Below are 21,177 nucleotides of genomic sequence, written 5' to 3' on the forward strand. Positions count from 1 at the left end.
AGGTTATTACATGATCTAAGAGCTATTAACTCTCAAATGCAAATAATGGGTCCCATACAGAGGGGTTTACCCTTGCTTTCCAGCATTCCTGATGATTGGCATATCATTATAATTGATATTAAAGACTGCTTCTTTTCCATCCCTCTCGCCCCACAAGATAGTGAGCAATTCGCCTTTACTTTACCTTCCATGAATAATGAAGAGCCCGATAAATGCTATCAATGGGTAGTTTTGCCTCAAGGCATGGCTAATAGTCCTACCAAGTGTCAGCTGTATGTAGGGTAGGCCTTACAACCAGTACATGATCACTTTCCAAAGTTAAGAATAATACATTATATGGATGATATCCTACTATCAGCTAAAGATCTTGGGACCCTGGAAAAGGCCTATGCAGAGATGATTGCAGTGCTAGAGAATAATCAATTATTTGTGGCACCTGAAAAGGTTCAAATGGGCAAACTAGGGGAGTATTTAGGAACAAAAATCGTTCCTCATAGCATTTCTCCTCAAAAAATAGAATTACGAAAAGATCACTTAAGAACATTGAATGATTTTCAAAAATTGTTAGGAGACATAAATTGGATTCGACCCTATATCAAGATGCCCAATGTAGATCTACAACCACTCTATGAGATCCTGAAGGGGGATTCTCAATTAACCTCCCCTCGTATACTAACTACAGAAGCACGTGCAGCCTTGAAAAAGGTAGAAGAGAGATTGGAAAAGGCAATGTTGAATAGGTATAGGGAGGGAGAAGATCTTCTATTACGTATATTGAGAACCTTTTGTCAGCCTACAGGAGTGTTGTGGCAACAAGGACCACTTCTATGGTTTTATCCCCATATTTCACCCAATAAAACCCTTGAATATTATCCTTCAGCTGTGGCCAAACTCGCCGTGTTAGGCATTAAGTCTTGCATTCAACATTTTGGCACTCCTCCTAAGAAAGTTATTACACCATATACATCAACTCAAATAGAAACATTGTGTGCTTTAATAGATGGTTGGGCCATATTACGCTGTAGTTTTGTAGGAGACTTTAACAATCATTATCCTAAGGATCCTTTGCTACAACTTTTTACTGAGCATCCAGTAATCTTCCCCAAGGTCACTGCTTCAGAGCCTTTGTCTGGAGTATTGGACATTTATACTGATGGCTCAAAAACAGGTGTGGGGGCCTATATGGTTAACTCGCATGAGCCAGTTTTGATTCAGTACAATCCAGGCACCCCTCAAGTTACCGAATGCAAGATTGTACTGGAGGTCTTTAGAAGGTTTCCTGATCCTTTTAATTTGATCTCTGATTCTGCTTATGTAGTTAATGCCGTGCACTCACTTGAAATGGCAGGACCGATTCAGTCGTCTAGTACCATCTGTCACATTCTTTTGGAATTACAAAAACTAATATGGGCCAGAAGAAATAAATTTTATATACAACATACTAATTTGCCTCTTCCCATGACCAGTAATAATGCCCTGGTGGATGCTAGTACTCGTAGAGAGTTTATTTTTCATGCTGCTCCGATTGATCTCGCTAGAGAATTTCATCAAAAGTTTCATGTTCCTGCCTTTACTCTTCAACAAAAATTTAAAATCTCTAGAGCTACAGCCCGTGATGTGGTGTTACGTTGCCAGAATTGTGTTCAATTTCACCACCTTCCTCATGTGGGGATTAACCCTCGTGGTCTGATCCCACTAAAACTTTGGCAAATGGATGTCACACACATATCTCAATTTGGAAATTTAAAATATGCTCATGTTTCCGTTGATACCTGTTCCAGTATTATACATGCCACTCTGATGACTGGTGTAAAGGCTTGTAATGCCATTAGTCATTGCTTAGAGGCATGGGTGGCCTGGGGAAAGCCTGATAGTCTCAAGACAGACAACGGGCCTGCCTACACAGCAAAGTCATTTCAGGCAGTTTGCCAGACAATGCAGGTCGGTCATACTACAGGATTACCATACAATCCCCAGGGTCAAGGAATTGTGGAAAGAGCGCATCGTACCTTAAAAGAGCTTATACAAAAACAAAAAGAGGGAAATGCCAGCGGCTGAACACCAAAAGAACAACTTTCTTTAGCTCTTTTTACTCTAAACTTCTTAATTTTGGATGCGCATGGCCGCTCTGGCGCGGATCGCCATGCTGCTACTATACCTATGACTAATGCAGAAGTAAAGTGAAAGGATGTCTTAACTGATGAATGGCATGGCCCAGATCCCGAGATTTCGAGATCTAGGGGAGCTGTTTGTGTTTTTCCGCAGAATCAAGAAAATCCAATTTGGGTACCTGAGCGCTTGACTCAAAAAGTGCCTTCTGCTCTTCCTGAAGATGAGACTATTACTACTATTACTACTGGGAATGGTAATACAGGTTGATTCACTCACCCTGTGGGCTATTGCCAGATCCTGGCTAGTACCCATGCCAGTTCATAGCAATTCCACTGTCTTACCAACTTTTTTCTCCACCTCCTGTTTGCGTGATACTCCATGTATAGTGCCGAATGGAGAAGTACCCCAACGGTATGATGCCACTAATCTTTCTCTATCTCATACCTTATGTTTTACTGTTCAGAACTCCTCTGTGCCCTGCATTTGGATACGTAGAGCTACATTAGCTAATTGGATGGATCCTACGAGCCAAAGCACTATGGGCACTAGACCAATCTTAGAAGCCTTGACTCAAATCATCCAAGGGCAGCAGTCAGGCAGCGGTAACTTATCGAACAGCCAATCCGCTGATCTGAACATCACAACATTTATTATGGGACATAATTGTAGCATACCATCGCCCCCGGGGCAAAGTAACCATACATGATGTAACTCCACCCACCGTAGAGTTTTGCCCATTTGCCCCTCGTATCAAGAGTTCCCACCTGACTTTACCCCGTGTCGAAGTCCAGCACATCGAGTAAAACAAATCTTGCCGGGATTTGAATTTTCCCCACCCCTTGGCAAGGCATTATATAATTGGAAACAAAATAAGTCTGGTGTAGGGAATCACTGGCTATGGTATCAATGGATGTTATCCAACGAGCAAGGAGCATATACATCCTTGACCCCTTTTACTAGATTGATGGGTGAGAATTTTAGACTATATAATGTGTCAGCTACTAGAAAATATGATACGAGTTTGTATCGCATTCAGTATAATAGTCTCTTGGCAAATGATGCTGCCACTAATGTTTCAGTATGTGTCAAACTGCCCTTCTTTTTGGTAAGTAATGATGCTTTAAATTGTAATAGCTCAGATATAGAATGCTATTTGGCCGAATGTTGGGACAGCGCTAACAGTACTCCTGTACTGGTTAGACTACCCTCTTTTGTGCCTATCCCTGTGGAAGCTAATCCAGATAATTTTCCCATACTTCATTTACTAATAACCAAAAGGGATTTTGGAATTACAGCAGCTATAATTTCAGCCATTGTACTATCAGCCGCTGCAGCAACTACAGCCGCAATAGCCATGACTAATCAAGTATAGACAGCTGAGACTATGAATAAAATTGTAGATAGAACTGCAGTGGCACTAGAGATGCAAGAAGAATTCAATACCCATTTGATGTCAGGTCTTTTATTAGCTAATCAATGGATGGATTTAATTCAAGAACAAATAGAAGCACTGTATCATATGGCTCAATTGTCCTGCATTGCTTCCCTTAGAGGTTTGTGTATTACCCCTTGCAAGCTAACTTTTCTCAGCATTCTCAACGGAGCAAAGAAATTTCGAACTATCTGAAGGGAAATTGGTCCATTAAAGCAGAACAACTATCGAGACAATTGCTAATGCAGATTGCAATCCTTAACAGTACTAAGTTGAACCCCATCACACTTGAAGACCTTACCTCCTGGATCACCAACGCTCTCTCCTTTTTCAAGGAATGGGCTGGCATGGCAGCCTGGGGAGCTATTGTCCTCCTGGGATGCGGAGTATGTCTCTGGCTCTTCTGCCGTTTAAAAGGAGAGCATGCCCGACACAAAGCTGTTGTTTATCAGGCAATGATTGCAATGGAGAATGGTGCCTCTCCCAATATCTGGCTGGCCTCTCTGAAGAATTGAGAGTTCCCCCTAGATCATTTGTATCACTATCATATGAGGTCATTGTATCCAGAGACGGGCAACTTACCATGAGCTGGGACCGACCTAAGACATGGGGCCCGGTGGCATAGGGTAACCCTATGACGGGTAAGGCCGAGTTTTGATGAGACAGGAGCTCCTAAGACAGGAGCAATGACATTTTGGCAGGGTATCCTGATCTAGACCAGTCATCACTCTCCAAAATTCCCCAAGGTGATCTTTTTATAAAACAAAAAACGGGGAGATGTAGGGAGCAGCATACATATATAAAGATGGCGCCGACATCCGGTGTACCAGTGCCATTCTGGTGGTAAACAACAGCACTGCTCATGTGCAGAGTTGCCTTGGGCACTTGCCCGACTAGGGCGACACTATACTAATGAGGTGATTTATGTTCGACCAATCCCTGGGGGACAAGCAGCAAAACCATTGCCTGCTATCCCTAAAAGGCGAGTGTTTTGTCGCTCAGGGTCCCCGTATCAACAATGAGGTGGTCCTGCAATAAAGGCTGTTGGGAAGAATCCGACCGTGTTGTGTCTTCCTTGCTGGCCGAGGTGGGTGTGACAGCTAAACACACACATGTATTGGTCCACCTTACATTGCATAGTTGAGCTCCATTTGTCAGGGCTCCATAGAGAGAAATGCACCAAAAAAAAAAAAAACACCTAGTGGTGTACTGCAGATCTTGCAGTTTCCTCAGACTCGGGTTGGTTGGCAAAGTGATGTCAGCTGAGACAAACGCATGTGCTGAGGCAAGATATGTGGGGGACAGGAGATGTTTGAAGAGATATAAATAGGACTTGATGGACAGTGATGGAGACTGACCTTGGCTTGCTTGCATAGATAAATGCTTCCTGGTCTCTCATCTTCAACGATCTTTGCTTCGTTGAGTGAGGCAGACCTGAGAACTTTCCCTAGAGTTTCTGTTGGCCTTGGTCCCACCTGCTGAGTCATGCCCCCAGGTTGAGGCCTGGCTGTCTCTCCTAGGTAGTGCCACTGCTGCTGATCGAGTTTGCTCTCCAGACTCTACCGAACTGGACTGCTGCCATAGGCAGGAAGTGTTTCTGAGTGGACTGAACTGTCGCTGCTGACCTGTAAACTCAACTGCGATAGCCAGACAACACATGGGATTTGCTTCACAGAACCAGTTCTGAACAAACCAACTTTTCCTATAGCCTTTCTTTTCCACTGCTGGTGGTGGATGGTGGGACAAAAGGGATGTTAAAGCGTTTAAGAACCATCATTAAAAGTAAGCCTTGAAAAAATTAAAATTACATGATTTTTCACTCATGATTTTTCTAGTTCTATATACTAACCTGAAAATTTCATTATTTTGTTTTTAATAGATGAATAATATTCCATAATGTTCCATTATGAAAATCTAAACTTATTCCAGTTTCTGGCTATTATGAAGAGAGCAGCAATGAACATGATTGAGCAAGTGTCTCTGTGGTAGGATGAAGCATCCTTTGGTTATATAAGAATGGTATAGCTGGATCTAGTGGAAGATCAATTCTCATCTTTCTGGTGAGCCACCACACTGATTTCCGTGGTGGCTGTTAAAGTTTGTATTCCCGTCAGCAATGGATGAGTGTTACCCTTACTTTATATCCTCACCAGCATGAGCTGTCACTTGTTTTATTGATCTTGGCCATTCCTGGCACTGGTGTAAGAAGAAATCTCAAAGTAGTTTTGATTTGCATTTCCCTGATGACTGAAAGTGTTGGACATTTCTTTAAGAATTCTGTTTAGATATGTACACCATTATTTTTCACTGAGTTGTCGTTTTTTAATGTCTAGGTTTGTGTGTGTGTGTGTGTGTGTGTGTGTGTGTGTGTGTGTGTATGTGTTTGTATGTGTATATATGCGTGTGTATGTGTGTGTGTACTTTTGGGTATGTGTGTGTATATGTGTATGTGTATATGTGTGTATGTGTGTGCATGTGTGTGTACTTTTGTGTATGTGTTTATGTGTGTATTTTTGTGTATGTGTGTGTATGTGTATATATCTTTGTGTATGTGTATGTGTATGTGTATATGTGTGTATATGTATATGTATGTATATGTGTGTTTCTGTTTGTCTATGTGTGTATGTGTGTGTGTATTTAGGTATATAGGTATGTATTTCAGATATTAGCCTTCTACCAGGTGTGTAGTTGCTAGAAATCTTCCCCCACTCTGTAGGCTGCTGCTTTTCCACATCATGACGTCCTTTGGCATACAGAAGCCTTTCAGTGTCATGGGCTCACATTTATCAGTTGTTGATCTTAGTGCCTGTGCTATCAGTGCTCTGTTCAGAAAGCCTTTTCCTGGTCAAAACCATGTCCTGCTTTCTCTTCTATTGGACTCAGTTTGTCTGGTCATATATTGAGGTCTTTGATCCATTTAGAACTGAGTGTCATGCAGAGTGGAGGGTATGGATCTATTTGCATTCTTCTATATGTGGCCATCCAGTTTGACCAGCACCATTTATCAAAGATGCTAGGTTTGGTTTTCTGGCATATATTTCTGGCCCCTCTATAAAAGTAAGGTATAAACAAGAATATAGACTTGCTTCTGTGCCTTCAGTTGATTCCATTTATCTATGCATCTGTTTTTATAGCAGTACCACACTGTTTTTATTACTGTAGCTCCGTAGTATAGTTTGAAGTTAGAGATACCTCCAGCCATTCTTTAATTATTCAGAATTGTTTTAGCTATCCTGTTGTTAGGTTTGTTGTTTTGGGGTGTGTGTGTGTGTGTGTGTGTGTGTGTGTGTGTGTGTGTGTGTACTGTCCTTCCAAGCTCTGTGAAAAATTGCGTTGGAATTTTGATGAGGATTGCATTGCCTCTGTAGATTGCTGTTGGTAGGATGACTATATTAGACATTATATTTACTGTATTAGTCCTACCAAACCATGAGCATGGGAGATCTTTTCATCTTCTGATATTTTCTTCAAATTCTTAAGTGTCTTAAAGTTTTATCATAAGAATCTGCCATTTCCATGGTTATAGTTACCACAAGATATTTTATGATTTTTGAAGCTATTATGAAAGATATTATTTCCCCGATTTTTTTCTCACTCTATTTCTCCTATGTGTATAGGAAGGTCACTGATTTTTGTCAGTTGGTTTTGTATCCTGCTACTTTTCTGAAAGTGTTTGTCAGCTGGAGGAGTTTTCCAGTGGAATTTTTAAGGTCACTAACATGTATTATTGTATCATCTGCAAATAAAAATATTTTGACTTCTTCTATTTGTATCCCTTTGATCTCCTTCAGTTATCTTATTGTTTGATTTTAAGTACATTATTGAGTAAGTACAGAAAGAGTGGACAATCTTGCCTTGTTTTTAATGAAAATGCTCTGAGTTTCTCTCTTCTACTGAATTTGCTTTTAATCTGTTTTTAATTTAATTTTGGTAGGTGGTCTATATCAAGAAAATTGTCTGTTTCTTTTAGATTTTCCAATCTGGTAGAATACAGGTTTTAAAGTATGTTCTTGGCCGCCGCTCTCTAATACCAGTGCTGCCTCTTACTTGCCTCCTCTCACTTGCCGAGCTCCAGCCAAAGGAGGAAAGAGATGAGTAAGGAGGTGGTCATACCATGGCACATACGAAGCAGACTGTCTGCAAATCCACCGCTGGTAAAGCACCCAGGAAACAACTGACTACAAAAGTCGCTCACTCGCAAGAGTGCACCCTCTATTGTAGGGGTGAAGAAACCTCATCATTACAGGCCTGGTACTGTGGCGGTCGTGAACTCAGACACTATCAGAAGTCCACTGAACTTCTGATTTGCAAGCTCCCCTTTCAGCGTCTGGTGCAAGAAATTACTCAGGACTTCAAAACAGACCTGCGCTTCCAGAGTGCAGCTGTTGGTGCTTTGCAGGAGGCAAAAGAGGCCTGTCTGTCTGCCCTTTTTGAAAATACCAACCTGTGTGCTATATATGCCAAACGTGTAATAATTATGCCAAAAGATACCCAGCTAGCATGCCACATACGTGGAGAACATGCTTAAGAGTCTACTGTGAGCAGCAACATTTCATTCTCAAAAGATTTTTTTTCCTCTTCTTCCTGTTATCAGTAGTTCTGAATGTTAGATATTTTTTCCAAGGGGTCAAAGGTACATAAGTATATGATTGCAAGTAGAAACATAGGGGACAGAATCAGTATTGGCAGTTTCTCTACATTCATTTGTGTGTGATTTTTTAATATAAATGCAATATGTAAAGCATTAATGCAAACAAAATGTTTCCTTGAACACATTTCAACAGTTCAACCTCATAACTATTATAAATAAACCCGTTAAAAATTTCTGGACAATGCAGGAAACTGGAGTTTTTAAAAATAAGTACATTTCTTATTGACAGCAACTAAATGGTGTTTGTAGCATTTTTATCATACAGTAGACGTCATCCATTCACTGTACTTTTCTAACAGAGTTGTCCTACATGCAAGTACATGTTTTTAATGGTATCTGTCTTCTGTTGCTGTTCATGTACATTTGCTATTAAAATACATTAAATAAAAGAAAATAGGGCTGGAGAGATGGCTCAGTGGTTAAGAGCACAGACTGCTCTTCCTGAGGTCCTGAGTTCAAATCCCAGCAACCACTTGGTGGCTCACAACCATCTGTAATGAGATCTGATGCCCTCTTCTGGTGTGTCTGAAGACAGCTACAGTGTACTTATATATAATAAGTAAATAAATCTTTAATAAACAATAAATAACAAAATAAAGTATGTTCTTATGGTTCTCTTGACTTCCTCAGTATCTGTAGTTTTGTCTCCCTTTTTCATCTCTAACTTTATTAATATGGATCCCCCAACATCTGCCTCCACCATTTAGTTAATTTGGGTATTGATTTTCTCGGAGGACCAACTGTTTGAGGGTTTTGTTGTTGTTTGTTTGTTTATGTTTTATTGATATATCAGCACTGGTGTTGTTATCGACTCCTTTGGAGCATTAGTTTTACTTTTGTTCTATGCTTTCACTTATGCTGTTAGGTGATGAATATGAGATCTCACCAATATCTTTATGTAGGTACTTAGTGCTATAAACTTGCCTCTTATAACTGCCTTCATTACATCCCATTGTGTTTTTATTTTCATTTAATTATAAAAAATTTTATATTTCTTCTTGATTCTGTCTTGACCCGTTTTTCATTTTAGGCTTTCTGGTTTTGTTTGTTTGTTTGTTTGTTTGTTTGTTTCTATGTTGATATCCAGCTTTAATCCATGGTGACCATATAGGGTGCAAAGTGTGATTTCAACTTTATCTGTTGAGACTTTCTGTGTGTCTGAGTCTATGATTAATTTGGAGAACGTTCCATGAGGTACTGAAATAAAGGTCTATTCTTTTGTATTTCAATGAAGTGTTCTCAAAATATCTGTTAAGTATGTTTGGTTTCTGACATCAATTAGGTCCAGAATTTTAGCTTTGTCTGGGTGACCTGTACATTGGTGAGAGTGAGGTATTGAAGTCATTTACTATCACTATGTGAGGGTCACTATGGGCTTTCAGCTGTAGCAGTGATTTATAAATTTAAGTGTCCTTGTGTCTGGTGTACACCCTTCTTTATACTTCCTGCCATTGTCACAAAAGAATCCAGGTCCATGCCATGAGAGCTTAACAGAATTCTCCAAATCACTAAACTGAATATTCAGAGCACTCTGACCAAATCAGGCCAGGGTAAAATCAGAAAACTCTTTAGCTCCACAAAATCACAAACCTACATTTGTATAAACCAGCCCAGAAGTCAACAATCCAAGTACAACCTCTCAGGAGCTGAGAATTCTACCCCATTCTAACAGTGGGGAGCAGATGGCAACAGGCTTCTCTGATGGCTGACTTGCCAAAAGTGCTTCAGGGAGCATAGGTTCATGCTGAGTAGATTTCTGTATCTTAAATAAAAATATGAAACAGAAATTAATGAAGTGAAATGGATTTATTTACAGTTTGGCCCAAAGTAGTAAAAACTATTCATTTCTATCTACTGTTCTGCATCAGTACTATTATTTCATAGAAAAGATGAGGCATACATTAATTTCACCATGAGACAATCAGAAATATCTAGAAATCTCTTCTTTTGAGTCATCTTCCTTCCTCTGGCTGGTGCCAGAATCTTTAGGATTAATTTTCTCCCAGCATGTGATATCTAAGAACATTTTAATTCATGATGCCGATTGTCCCAAGACTCTGAGAACTGAAGGGAGATAAAGTGCAAGAGTTTCCCTCTAAAATACATCTTTCTCTGTTAGTCCAATGATGATGATGGGTAAGCAGGCTGGAGGACGGGCTGCTGGCGGCAGGTTCAGTGGCTGGTCAGAGGTGAAACCAGATGGGAAATGGGTACACACACAAGCTGGGAAGGTGTCTGGAGTAAAAGCTACAGAAATGAGGGCAAAAAGATGAGTTGGCGGGACACTCAGCAGAAGGATGGGAATCAAAGAGAAAGCAAAATGAGTATAAATTAGCCAGGAACAAAAAGCAGGTATTGCAGGCAGCAGACCTTTGGAGCTGTCCTATCTCCACCAGAATTATCTTAGCTTCTTGAGACGCAGGTGGATCCCATTCTTGGACTTCAACACAAGTCTTGGCATGGGGACCGGGATCCTGGTGGGATCTGGCAGCAACTCAAAGCGAAGCAGGGTCAGGGCCACAGCCACCTTCAGCTCATTCATGGCAAATTGTTTCCCAATGCAGTTCCTGAACCAAGCAGGGACACATACGTAAGATGTGGCCTGAGACTTGCTCTGGGTACGGTGAGTATTGATCCTATAACCTCAGTCCTGTGGGGCATCAGGGTTCCCCCCCGCGATGGTATCAGCCTAATCATTTTATTTATAGACCACATGCCTAAATCATTCCCTTGCTTTGAGATCACTTTCTTTATAGGTTATACAACCACCTCAATCCCTTGTCTTCAAGCTTAGGCTCCTGACCTATGATAAATTCTCTAGCTCCTCTAGGTCTCTCTCTCTCTCTCTCTCTCTCTCTCTCTCTCTCTCTCTCTCTCTCTCTCTCTCTTTCCCTAGTCCTGTTCTTGGGTGTACAGAATGTCATTTGGACAGTGCCAGCTCTGTGGGCATGGAGTCCAAGCACGTGAGTTATTTAATGAGGTAATTACTATCTAGCCAATTCTCTCCACTAACAGTCTCTGGATCTCCAGTGTGAATACTCCTATTCTGGTCAATATGAGAAGGGGTAGGTCACCATCTTGGGGATTATCATCTATGTACAAAAATGGATTGATTCTACAATGGGAGTCAAATATCAGTGGTAGACGCTTGTAGTGAATGCCTCTGATTGGGGATCCTCAAGTTGGTCCTCCATCTTCCTCCCACTCAGCTTTCAGGCTCTAATCCCTCATTTCCCCCAGGCTACTATCATCAGTACCCATATAACCTTATTCCAGAAAAGGCCTTATTTGCATTTGCATTTTCCTATCTTGGTCTTTGGATCCCCACGGTCACCCTCGCAATGCTCTTCCTACTATGCACACTGTCGTCTGGGACAGCTCCAGGTGCCCCAGACAGAACCATCCTTAGTGAAGGTTTGTTGAGTTACCACCTCTTACCTGTATAGCTCCACTTCCTATTTCAACTCATGTGGCTGTAAATGCCACTAATGCTTCCCTTTAGCCTTGCTGCCACACCCAAACAACAAGCTAAGAGTCAGCCAGCTCCCTATCCTCTGTGGCATTCACCTCCTCCTGGACTCTAAGGTAGCAAGGGTGCTTTACTCAAGGACCCACCACACTTCAGGCTATAGGGCAGCAAGGAGTGTGTAACTTTTCACAAGATGTCAGTGAGGGACACATGAGGCTAAGGCAGAAAGAAGGAATGATGGCTGCATCAGGTATAAGTGATTGGCTACATTCTCCTGTCTCAGCAAGGAACGTGGCAGAAAAAAAGTACATTTTTAAAATTCTTTTTCATTTGAATTAATAGAGTTGAATTCTAAAAACACAATAATATGCATAGAGGATAAGGATATTTAAGCTAGGAACTTGACAACCTGCGACTCTCCTATCCTCCAATGGCTGCAGTATGCTTTTAGCTGGTTAAGATGACATTCTTCACTATGGGATAAACTGTGTCATATGTCTTCCAGTAAAATGCCACATCTGAAGCCTGTTCTGTGGGAGCTAATCCACAGCTTTAAGTTTCACAGAATTGGTAAATCAGAAGAAATGCTTACCTTTCATTTTCTCCCCCTTGTGATCCATAGAGACATATTAACTCTGATGACCATTGTATCCAACCCTTAAGAAATCTTAGAGGGAATCTGTGGTCTACAGGATGAGTCCTGTAGACTCTGGAATTTTTTAGCTGCTCATCTCCCTCAGAGCTCTGTCACTGCACACATCAGCTAGTGGTGGGCATCATCACTCAACAGAGGATTTTCCTCAGAAGCTATTTAATGTCCTCATTTCCGGTTTCGGCACCACTAGACTAAGTACACCAGGCCTGTTCACTGAAGTCCCTTCCAGCATGCATAGCTCTACAAATTAGGAATGTATATACATGTGATAAGCATTTGTATATGCAGAAAAACTGGTGTGAGGCTAGAAGTAAAAAACATGTGATGATAGCCCCAGTGTCCAACCTATAGGAAGCTGTGAACTCTTACATATATGACTTTAACAGAGGAACCCACAAAGTTTTTAGAATTTTAAACATATCACATTATAGTACTTAATATATATTTGTTACACATATATTTATAGACACATATATTTTAAAGATTTATAGAAGCATCCAACTGTTGAGTTAATAAGGAAATCTATGAGGCTGTAATGAGAATTTTGAGAAAGAGAAATTGATCCTTTAAGATTTTTGAAAACTTCTAAGCTTAATTTTCATAGGGAATATAATTCTGAAATATGAAGTTCAGAATTAGTTAAAATACCAAAACATACTAATTTTCATACAGATGTCTTAGTGGTCACAGGACGCCGGGTTAATAAAAATTTCTGTGTTATACTGAGTTGGTGCCTTCTTTCCTTTTGCACAAACACAAAGACATGATACCATCTAACCACATCTACCAAAAGAAATACATGCAAGTGACCACATAGGGACATAAGCAATCAGAAATATAGAATATTAATATGTGGCAACCCTCCATCCTTTCCCTCCAACCCTTTCCCATCACCTTGCTCCTCCTGAGAATGGCAGATAAGCATGGCTATGGCGAGGAGAATCTGGTGAGAATCTAGAGGGGTCAAACACCTGCAGAGAGAGCACAGGGCCAGCATGGATGGAGTCAAGCCCATTTCCAACGCAAAAGAATACAGAATGCTTAAAGTTGCAACTGAGTGAGTCTTCACTCTTCCCCAGGCTTTCATACCTTTGGGTTTGGCCAGTAACTTGGGTTATGATGAAGACCATAAATTAAAATTGTGACTCTGATACCTGTGGGGGAGGGGAGAAAACATGGAGTAAAACATAATTAAGTCAAATCAGTCTGGAGGTTCCTCAGAAAATTGGACATTGAACTACCCGAGGACCCAACTATAACTCTCTTGGGCATATACCCAAAAGATGCTCCAACATACAATAAAGACACAAGCTCCACTATGTTCATAGCAACCTTATTTATAATAGCCAGAAGCTGGAAAGAACCCAGATGCCCTTCAACAGAGGAATGGATACAAAAAATGTGGTACATCTACACAACGGAATATTACTCAGCTATCAAAAACAATGACTTTATAAAATTCATAGGCAAATGGTTGGAACTGGAAAATATCATCCTGAGTGAGGTAACCCAATCACAGAAAAACACACATGGAATGCACTCATTGATAAGTGGCTATTAGCCAAATGCTTGAATTGTCCTAGATGCACAGAACACATGAAACTCAAGACTGATAATCAATATGCGAATGTTTCACTCCTTCTTTAAAAGGGGAACAAGAATACCTTTGGGAGGGAATAGGGAGGCAAAGTTTAGAACAGAGACTGAAGGAACACCCATTCAGAGCCTGCCCCACATGTGGCCCATACATATGCAGCCACCAAACTAGATAAGATGGATGAAGCAAAGAAGTGCAGGCTGACAGGAGCCAGATGTAGATCTCTCCTGAGAGACACATACAGAATACAGCAAATATGTAGGCGAATGCCAGCAACAAACCACTGAACTGAGAACAGGACCCCCGTTGACGGAATCTTAGAAAGGACTGAAAGAGCTTGAAGGGTCTTGAGACCCCATATGAAAAACGATGCCAATCAACCAGAGCTTCTAGGACTAAGCCACTACCCAAAGACTATACATGGACTGACCCTGGGCTCGAACCTCATAGGTAGCAATGAATAGCCTAGTAAGAGCACCAGTGGAAGGGGAAGCCCTTGGTCCTGCCGAGACTGAACCCCCCAGTGAGCCCCCAGTGAACCCCCCAGTGAACGTGATGGTTTGGGGGGGAGCATGGTAATGGGGGAAGGATGAGGAGGGGAACACCCATACAGAATGGGAGGGGGAAGGGTTAGGGGGATGTTGGCTGTGAAACTGGGAAGGGGAATAACAATCGAAATATAAATAAGAAATACTCAAGTTAATAAAAGTGGGAAAAAAAGAAATGTAAATAAGATTTACCCAAGTTAATAAAGATGGAAAAAAAACATAATTAAGCCAAAGAATTGGCTCTAGAGCCAATCCCAGTGGCATATACATATGGCCTGTATATAAGGAGTCACCGTGTAGAGCTAATGATCCTTTTGGGGATAGGGAGTTTAGTGAAGTATACATTAGACAACCATAAACCTGATGATGACAGACAGCAAAGAAGTATTGGGGGTACACGGCACTTTAGTGCAATGACAGAACACGTTCATTAAATGTCTTACACACACCATTGAAGAACATACACTAGCTAACAAGACACAATTCCCCTTCTAACACCCCCAAAAGGCACTGTTTCATGCCCATTTTTCACATGAAATACTAAATTTTCAATGAGTCCCATTATCTTTACTTAGGTTTACACTGTTTGCATGTGGCAGAGGTGGGACCATATCCAAGGATGGTTTCGCTAACATGTGCCTTGGACATGTGACAAAGGAACTCAGAACTTAGCAGCTCCCCTCTTTCCTCACCTCAGTTTCCTGAGACACTGGGAGCCATGACACCCACACAATAGTTTCCCTTACCATTTTGTTATTTTACTCATAAACAAAACCTTATCATGACAAGACCTGCGTCTATTTTTTTTCAACCCTGAGTATATGAAGTGACTGTAACTTCAAGGCTGAGAATGACATTTAACCAGCATGTGACATTTCTTCCAGGAGACTGCCTCAGTCTTAACCTTATAATCTCATCTCAAAACTTCAAAGTAAAGATTCAGTTTGCTGGGACAACAGAAACACACGTGAGCATATAGGTGACTGGATTTGGTTACCTTTGGGTATGGAACGTCCATCTGGGAAGGTGACAGGGGAGCTGAGCTCTCGACTCACAGAAGGTACAGGTGAGTAGAGCCTCAGGGCCTCCTTGATGCACATGGTGGTGTAAGGCATCTGGTCCAGGTGGTCCCTGAAATAAAGTCCATCCTGAAGAGTCACACAAATCTGGGCAGACCAGAGGTCTCTCCTTTAAGAAGACAGATGAATGGTTCTCACCATGTGACAGAGGTTCCATCACCCAGAATGCTCTGCACCTCCTCTCTGCATCTCTCTTGGTGCTCAGGGTGGGTGGCCAGAGCATAGAAAACCCAGGAGATTCCACTGGCTGTGGTGTCATGACCCTCAAACATGAATGTGTCCACCTCTGCACGCAGGTCCTCATCTGACAAGCTCTTCCCATCCTCCATCTGAATGAATGTGAGAAAACAGACTTTCTATCTCATCTGTGCTTCTGGGCCAAATCTTAACCCTGTTCTCCACTCACTTTGGCAAACAACAGGATGTCCAGGAAATCCAAGTGCCTCTTCTTCCTGGCCTTCTGAAGCTCTTCCTCATTCTGCAGCTGAGCCTTCCTCGTTTTGATCACTCCATCTATCCCATGACAGCACTTGTCAGACAGAACACAGAGCTACAGTAATACACACAATCCCTGAACCTAATGTGTGTGTCCTGTGAAGCCCCAGATGCATGTGCAGGTGGGAATCTCGTCATGATTTGAAGTCTACTCAATCTCATATACCTCAACCTCCACTCAGGTTCATGGGCCACAGAGCCATGACGCACATGTCCCCAATGTAATAAATTTGACAATTCCTGTAATGCAGTTTTAATGCTAACATTCTTGCTCCCAAAACTTACATCTTAGTAACTGACTCCAGTCCTACAGAGGCTTCTGGCAAACTCACTATGTCTGAGATATCTGATCATGTCTTTGCAATGTACCTGACAAAGAAAGGAAGGCAGGAAGGAGGAAGACAGAACCTGTGTGCTCATGAGCAATCTGGCAGGCCCGGCGGGACAAACGGCCATCAGAGGACATATTGTAGATGATGCTGTTCCCATAAAAGGCACTCCTCACACGAAAGAAAATCAGGTTGTTTAGATCCTCAACAGCCTTGGTGTAGGACCTGGAATTTCTATGGACAGGAGGTACAATATACTGGTGATTGGGGTATCTTTCCTAAAAATAGAGTAGGTTCTCTATAGTCATTCTTTCAACCATGGAACATGCAATACCAAGGCACACACCACTTCAAGATTTTTTGACCATTGGAACTTTAGACACATGCCAGGGTTCCACAGTGTCTTATGGGGCTGGTTGGTTTGGTTCTGGTTTGAAATAAGAGTTTGGTCTAGAACTGAATAAGAATCTTATGTTTTGTGGAGGGAACTGTCTTACCTGCCCCACTTTCTTCTTACTGACTAACTGACTGAACTTAAATCATAACTTACTAAACGGACTGGTAAGACCAAAGATTCTACAACAAAGGGTTGTTACTCACACATCCAACTGAACACTGCCCTGGTGGCTGAAAGCACACTTCATAACAGTGTCCAGTGTCATCAAGGAGACATAGTGGAAGATCTCTAGAGGGTGATCCTGGTCATCAAGCTTCTCCCATTTGTCCTGTGGTGAGAACGAGACAATTTCTTAATTTTCTTCAGACGACCTGTGTTTAGACTAATACTTTTCTCTTTATCTATAGATAATCAGTCTAGCGTCCCTCTCCATTGAGTTCATTTGCTTCCAGTAAATTAAAAGCATGAAGCAAATGTTTGTAATCTGTTGTCTGCTTCTTCCAAACTCTTTAACAAAACAGCGTATTTTCTCATGGTGTTTAATTATTGCTTATTTGGTTTTAGAAACAAAGTAATCTTTCAGTTTACAAAAATGGCCCCTTCAAACTTTCAAGACTAAACCAGACTTGAAAAATTTGTATAAACACAAATACAGGAAGGAATAAAATGTATAAAGGAAAAGAAAAGCTGTTGTCCTGGGTGAACATGCCTCATGTGTGCTATTGGTTAATTACATTTCACCTTTCAAATGGTGACGCCAGAAACTAGGACCTAATATGAGGTAAGGATTTGGCAGGTAAGGGTGTGAGGATGTGAACCTGGTTTCTACTTACACATGAGCCACTTAAGATCACACAGAAGGCCTGGGGTCCAAGACATTCTTGTCTTGAAGCTGCCACTATCCAGTTCAGCCAAAAACAGGGAGTTTACACTGTATGGTGTCTTGTCCACTGTGACAACACTTGGTCCTATATTTACCACAGTGCTCTCTGAAGTGTGTGACTCCATCCTGCTGAGCAGAAGCTGTCCAATTTATGCATTTGTGGGAGACTTACTTCATAGCAACAACAGGAGTTATTAGTCTATGTGATCGTCTAGAATGTGTTTAAGAGTAGAGTCATTGTGGGTGTGCTGTCAGGTGGGTACAATAAAATGAGAAAGAGACAGAGAAACTCACTAGCATTATACTGACAGAGTCCGCCATGATTTTGACATAGGGTTTGAGGATGTCATAGTGGAAGGCTGGAGTCAACATCCGCCGATGCTGGAACCATTTCTTTCCATTCAACAGGAGCAAACCATAACCTGTGCCAGAGACTGATCGTTAGTGTGTCTGACAGAGGTGGAATCAAAGGTACTCCTGGGATCATTTGGTTACATTAACTGGGATAAAATGGGGAAATAAAAATTCAGTAATAGTAAGGGTGTTTTATTAGACAAAGACATAGAAAGGGAGAAGTCCAGTTTGTCTGATAAATCTGCTGTGACTAAGACAGAATGAAATGAAGGATTAAAACATGTTGGGATCAGGTCAAGAGGGATATATATATAAATGTCTGACAATGAATGTTTGAAGAAATAATATGGCAGAAACCTGGCATCATGCAGCATTAAAAAGAACTAAGGACTGATTAGGAGAAGAGAAATAATGCTTGATTTAGGAATGGATCATGATACTGTGACCAGTCACCCGTTCTTCTCCATTAGCCAGAGAGTAGTGAAGAAAACACACTCCTTATTTTAATATACTTACCAATCCAGGGAGCAAGGGATTGATAAGGCTTTGGATCTGAAAAGTAAGACAGATCTTGAGGACCAGATAGGAGGATGGTGTTCAAAACTACAAGCTTTTTCTTTCATTTTTCAGAATTTTAAAAATTATTATTTGTGGTGCACCTGCTACAGTGTCTGTGTAGAGTTCAGAAGACAACTCTGTGGAGTTAGTTCATTCCTCCCACTGAATTCAATGTGGGTTTCAGAGCTCAACATTAGGTCATCAGGCTTGAGCAGCAAACCCCTGCACCAACCGAGTCATTTCAATAACCATGTCGTTAGTTCTTGGTGGATTTCAAGTTGATGCATTCCCACTCACACTGCCTTCCATTCCCTTCTGTCTTTGTATTGGGAGTTAGCTCGACTTGGAAAGGCAGACTTCATTGTATCAGCAATGAATGTCTCTGTCATTATGATGTTTGGAAAATTTGTAAAACACATCAACTCAATTTAGTTGTAAAAGGAAAAGGAAGGAAGGGAGGAAGGAAGGAAGGAAGAAAGGAAGAAAATTTAAGCCTTGTGCAGTTATTTTAAGTGCTGAGAACTATCTAATTATTGCTAGCCATATGTTGGTCTCTAGACAGTGGGAATGGTAGGTATTAATTAGACATCGATGGCTAGTATCACTCTTTTCTAATATTACACAGACTTGTAATGAACTTTGGATGACAGATATGCTACAGATGTAAATGAGATTGGACTCTCACCTGATCTTCCCAGAACCACCTTCACATAGTCAGGGTCATAGAGCAGGACTCGTGCTGTGCTCCCTGAGAGCCACTGTAAGCAGGCACCTGGGAATTTCTCTACCCACGTAAGAACCTGCTGGAATTCTCTGTCCTTTGGGAACAGACATCAAAGAAAAGACAAATTCATAAAGATGTTCTTTGACATCTAGTGCTTTGTGTGGTATGGGAGATGCAGGACCACCACAGGAGCATTGCTCCAGAATGTTCAGGAAAAGGTAGAAATTTGAGTTGGCTTGATGATCTGTCCTTTTTGTCCCTTCCATCTAGGCCATTGCTATGTCCACGGATTTGCCCTAGCCAGATCCTGGACCCTTGTTAGATGAAGCTAAGGCTTCTTAGAGAAGCTACTGGGGAAAGAGCTCTGAGTTTAATATTCTTAAATGTGGCTAAGTGTGTAATCCCACACTGAGTGCCTCTTCACACAGACCCAGCCAAATTATATTCTGCTGAGAGCTGGTATCACAGTCAGTCATTCTTAAAGCTTATATACACTTGAGGGTGGGGGACGCTAACTAATCCAGAAAGTGTCAGAGGCTCCACAAAGCCCTTGAGTTGTTTGCTTTCTGAAGTTTAGGAGTTCCCTTGCAGGATGGAATGTTTCCCCTCCACCATAGAACTTCCTTTATCGTAAGGGACTTTCTTTCTGGATGGAAGTTTGTACCTCTCTTTACAACACCCTGTATTGTAATCATCTGTTTCTCTCCAAACTGGGAAGTTTCAATCTCAGAGGAAACTGATAGACAGCATAGAAAGCATCACTTCTAGAAGTTCTCTCAGATAACAGCCTAGATTAGTTGCTTCTCTGTAGCTAACATCACCCACCCACTCCATAAAGCCAGGCTGTTTTCCCATTCCCTTCTACATTCTGAGATTTGAGTCCTATTGTCATCATGTATCTTTTTAAAAAGAGTATGCCCCACACGATTAAGGCAAGCCTGCTCTTAGAAGTAAACCCAGTGTTCTTCAGAAACTACATGATTATCACAGAGCAGACTGCCCTGTATAACTTTCCTACTTTTCATACTCTTCCATGCTCTCCCTTCTTCCTACCTTCAGGTTGTGGCCCCAAAGCCAGTGGGAAGGCGTGGATGGGAACTTCTCGAGGGCCTTGAGCAGCCATTGCCTTCGTAAGTAGAATTGGACTGCCTTGAACAGCACCAGAAATAGACTGAGCAAGAAGGCCCCTTTGAAGAACCCAGAGACACCATCCAGGGATCTTGTAGGGCTAAATACAGAGAAACCCATGGTTAATGGCTTCTGGATCACTAGGGTCTCTGAACATGTGGAACACCTGCATTTAAATCATGAGGAGGTAGACACACCTACTTGTGGGAGGGAGAGTAGAAAAAAAGACAGGGAGTGACCTCAGACTCCAAAGTTTATTACTCTGCAACATCAACTTTGGTAAACAGTAAAGTCAAATCCCTAGTAGCTGATCTTGGTAAAGTCTATGTATATACCCACTCTCTTATCTCTGAACTACTCATAATATTTATTGAACACATATTAAACATTATGTAGTATCCTCATTGATGAATGAGGTAAACTCATGAAATAGACATTAACTTTGATATCAAAAGATTCATATTCAAACCCCCCCCCCCGTGGATCCCTGCCCGGAGCAGATCGCTTCTCCCAAACCTCATGGGAGAGAGAGCTCACCGCCCGGACAGTTGGGCACTCCTGAGACTGCAGAGCACAAGAGACCTTATCCTGGAGATAAGGGCACAGGAGTATCAGGTCCCCTGCATCTGAGACACCACCAGAACCTGAAGGGACCGACCAGATAAACAGTTCTCTGCACCCAAATCCCGTAGGAGGGAGAGCTAAACCTTCAGAGAGGCAGACATGCCTGGGAAACCAGAGGAGACTACACTCTGCCCACATTACT

The 21,177-nt window shown here is 41.6% G+C and overlaps 1 protein-coding gene and 1 pseudogene across 2 annotated transcripts in view; one reads left to right on the forward strand and one right to left on the reverse strand.

Annotated features, from left to right (window-relative positions):
• Cyp4a8-ps1 (cytochrome P450, family 4, subfamily a, polypeptide 8, pseudogene 1) overlaps positions 1–21,177 on the forward strand; it is a 140,399-nt pseudogene that overhangs the window by 92,084 nt on the left and 27,138 nt on the right. The gene's annotated exons all lie outside the window — the stretch shown is intronic.
• Positions 9,983–20,547, reverse strand: Cyp4a2 (cytochrome P450, family 4, subfamily a, polypeptide 2). Its single transcript, NM_001044770.2, is given in 13 exon segments — positions 9,983–10,442; positions 10,566–10,762; positions 13,214–13,290; positions 13,409–13,473; positions 15,462–15,595; positions 15,682–15,872; positions 15,950–16,056; positions 16,447–16,601; positions 16,968–17,092; positions 17,942–18,069; positions 18,518–18,553; positions 19,245–19,377; positions 20,337–20,547. Coding segments are annotated over 12 exon segments (1,515 nt in total). The 5' UTR covers positions 20,532–20,547; the 3' UTR covers positions 9,983–10,442; positions 10,566–10,593.

This window comes from Rattus norvegicus, chromosome 5 (assembly GCF_021556685.1).
Source record: "Rattus norvegicus strain SHRSP/BbbUtx chromosome 5, alternate assembly SHRSP_T2T, whole genome shotgun sequence".
In the NCBI taxonomy this organism is placed as follows: Eukaryota; Metazoa; Chordata; class Mammalia; order Rodentia; family Muridae; genus Rattus; species Rattus norvegicus.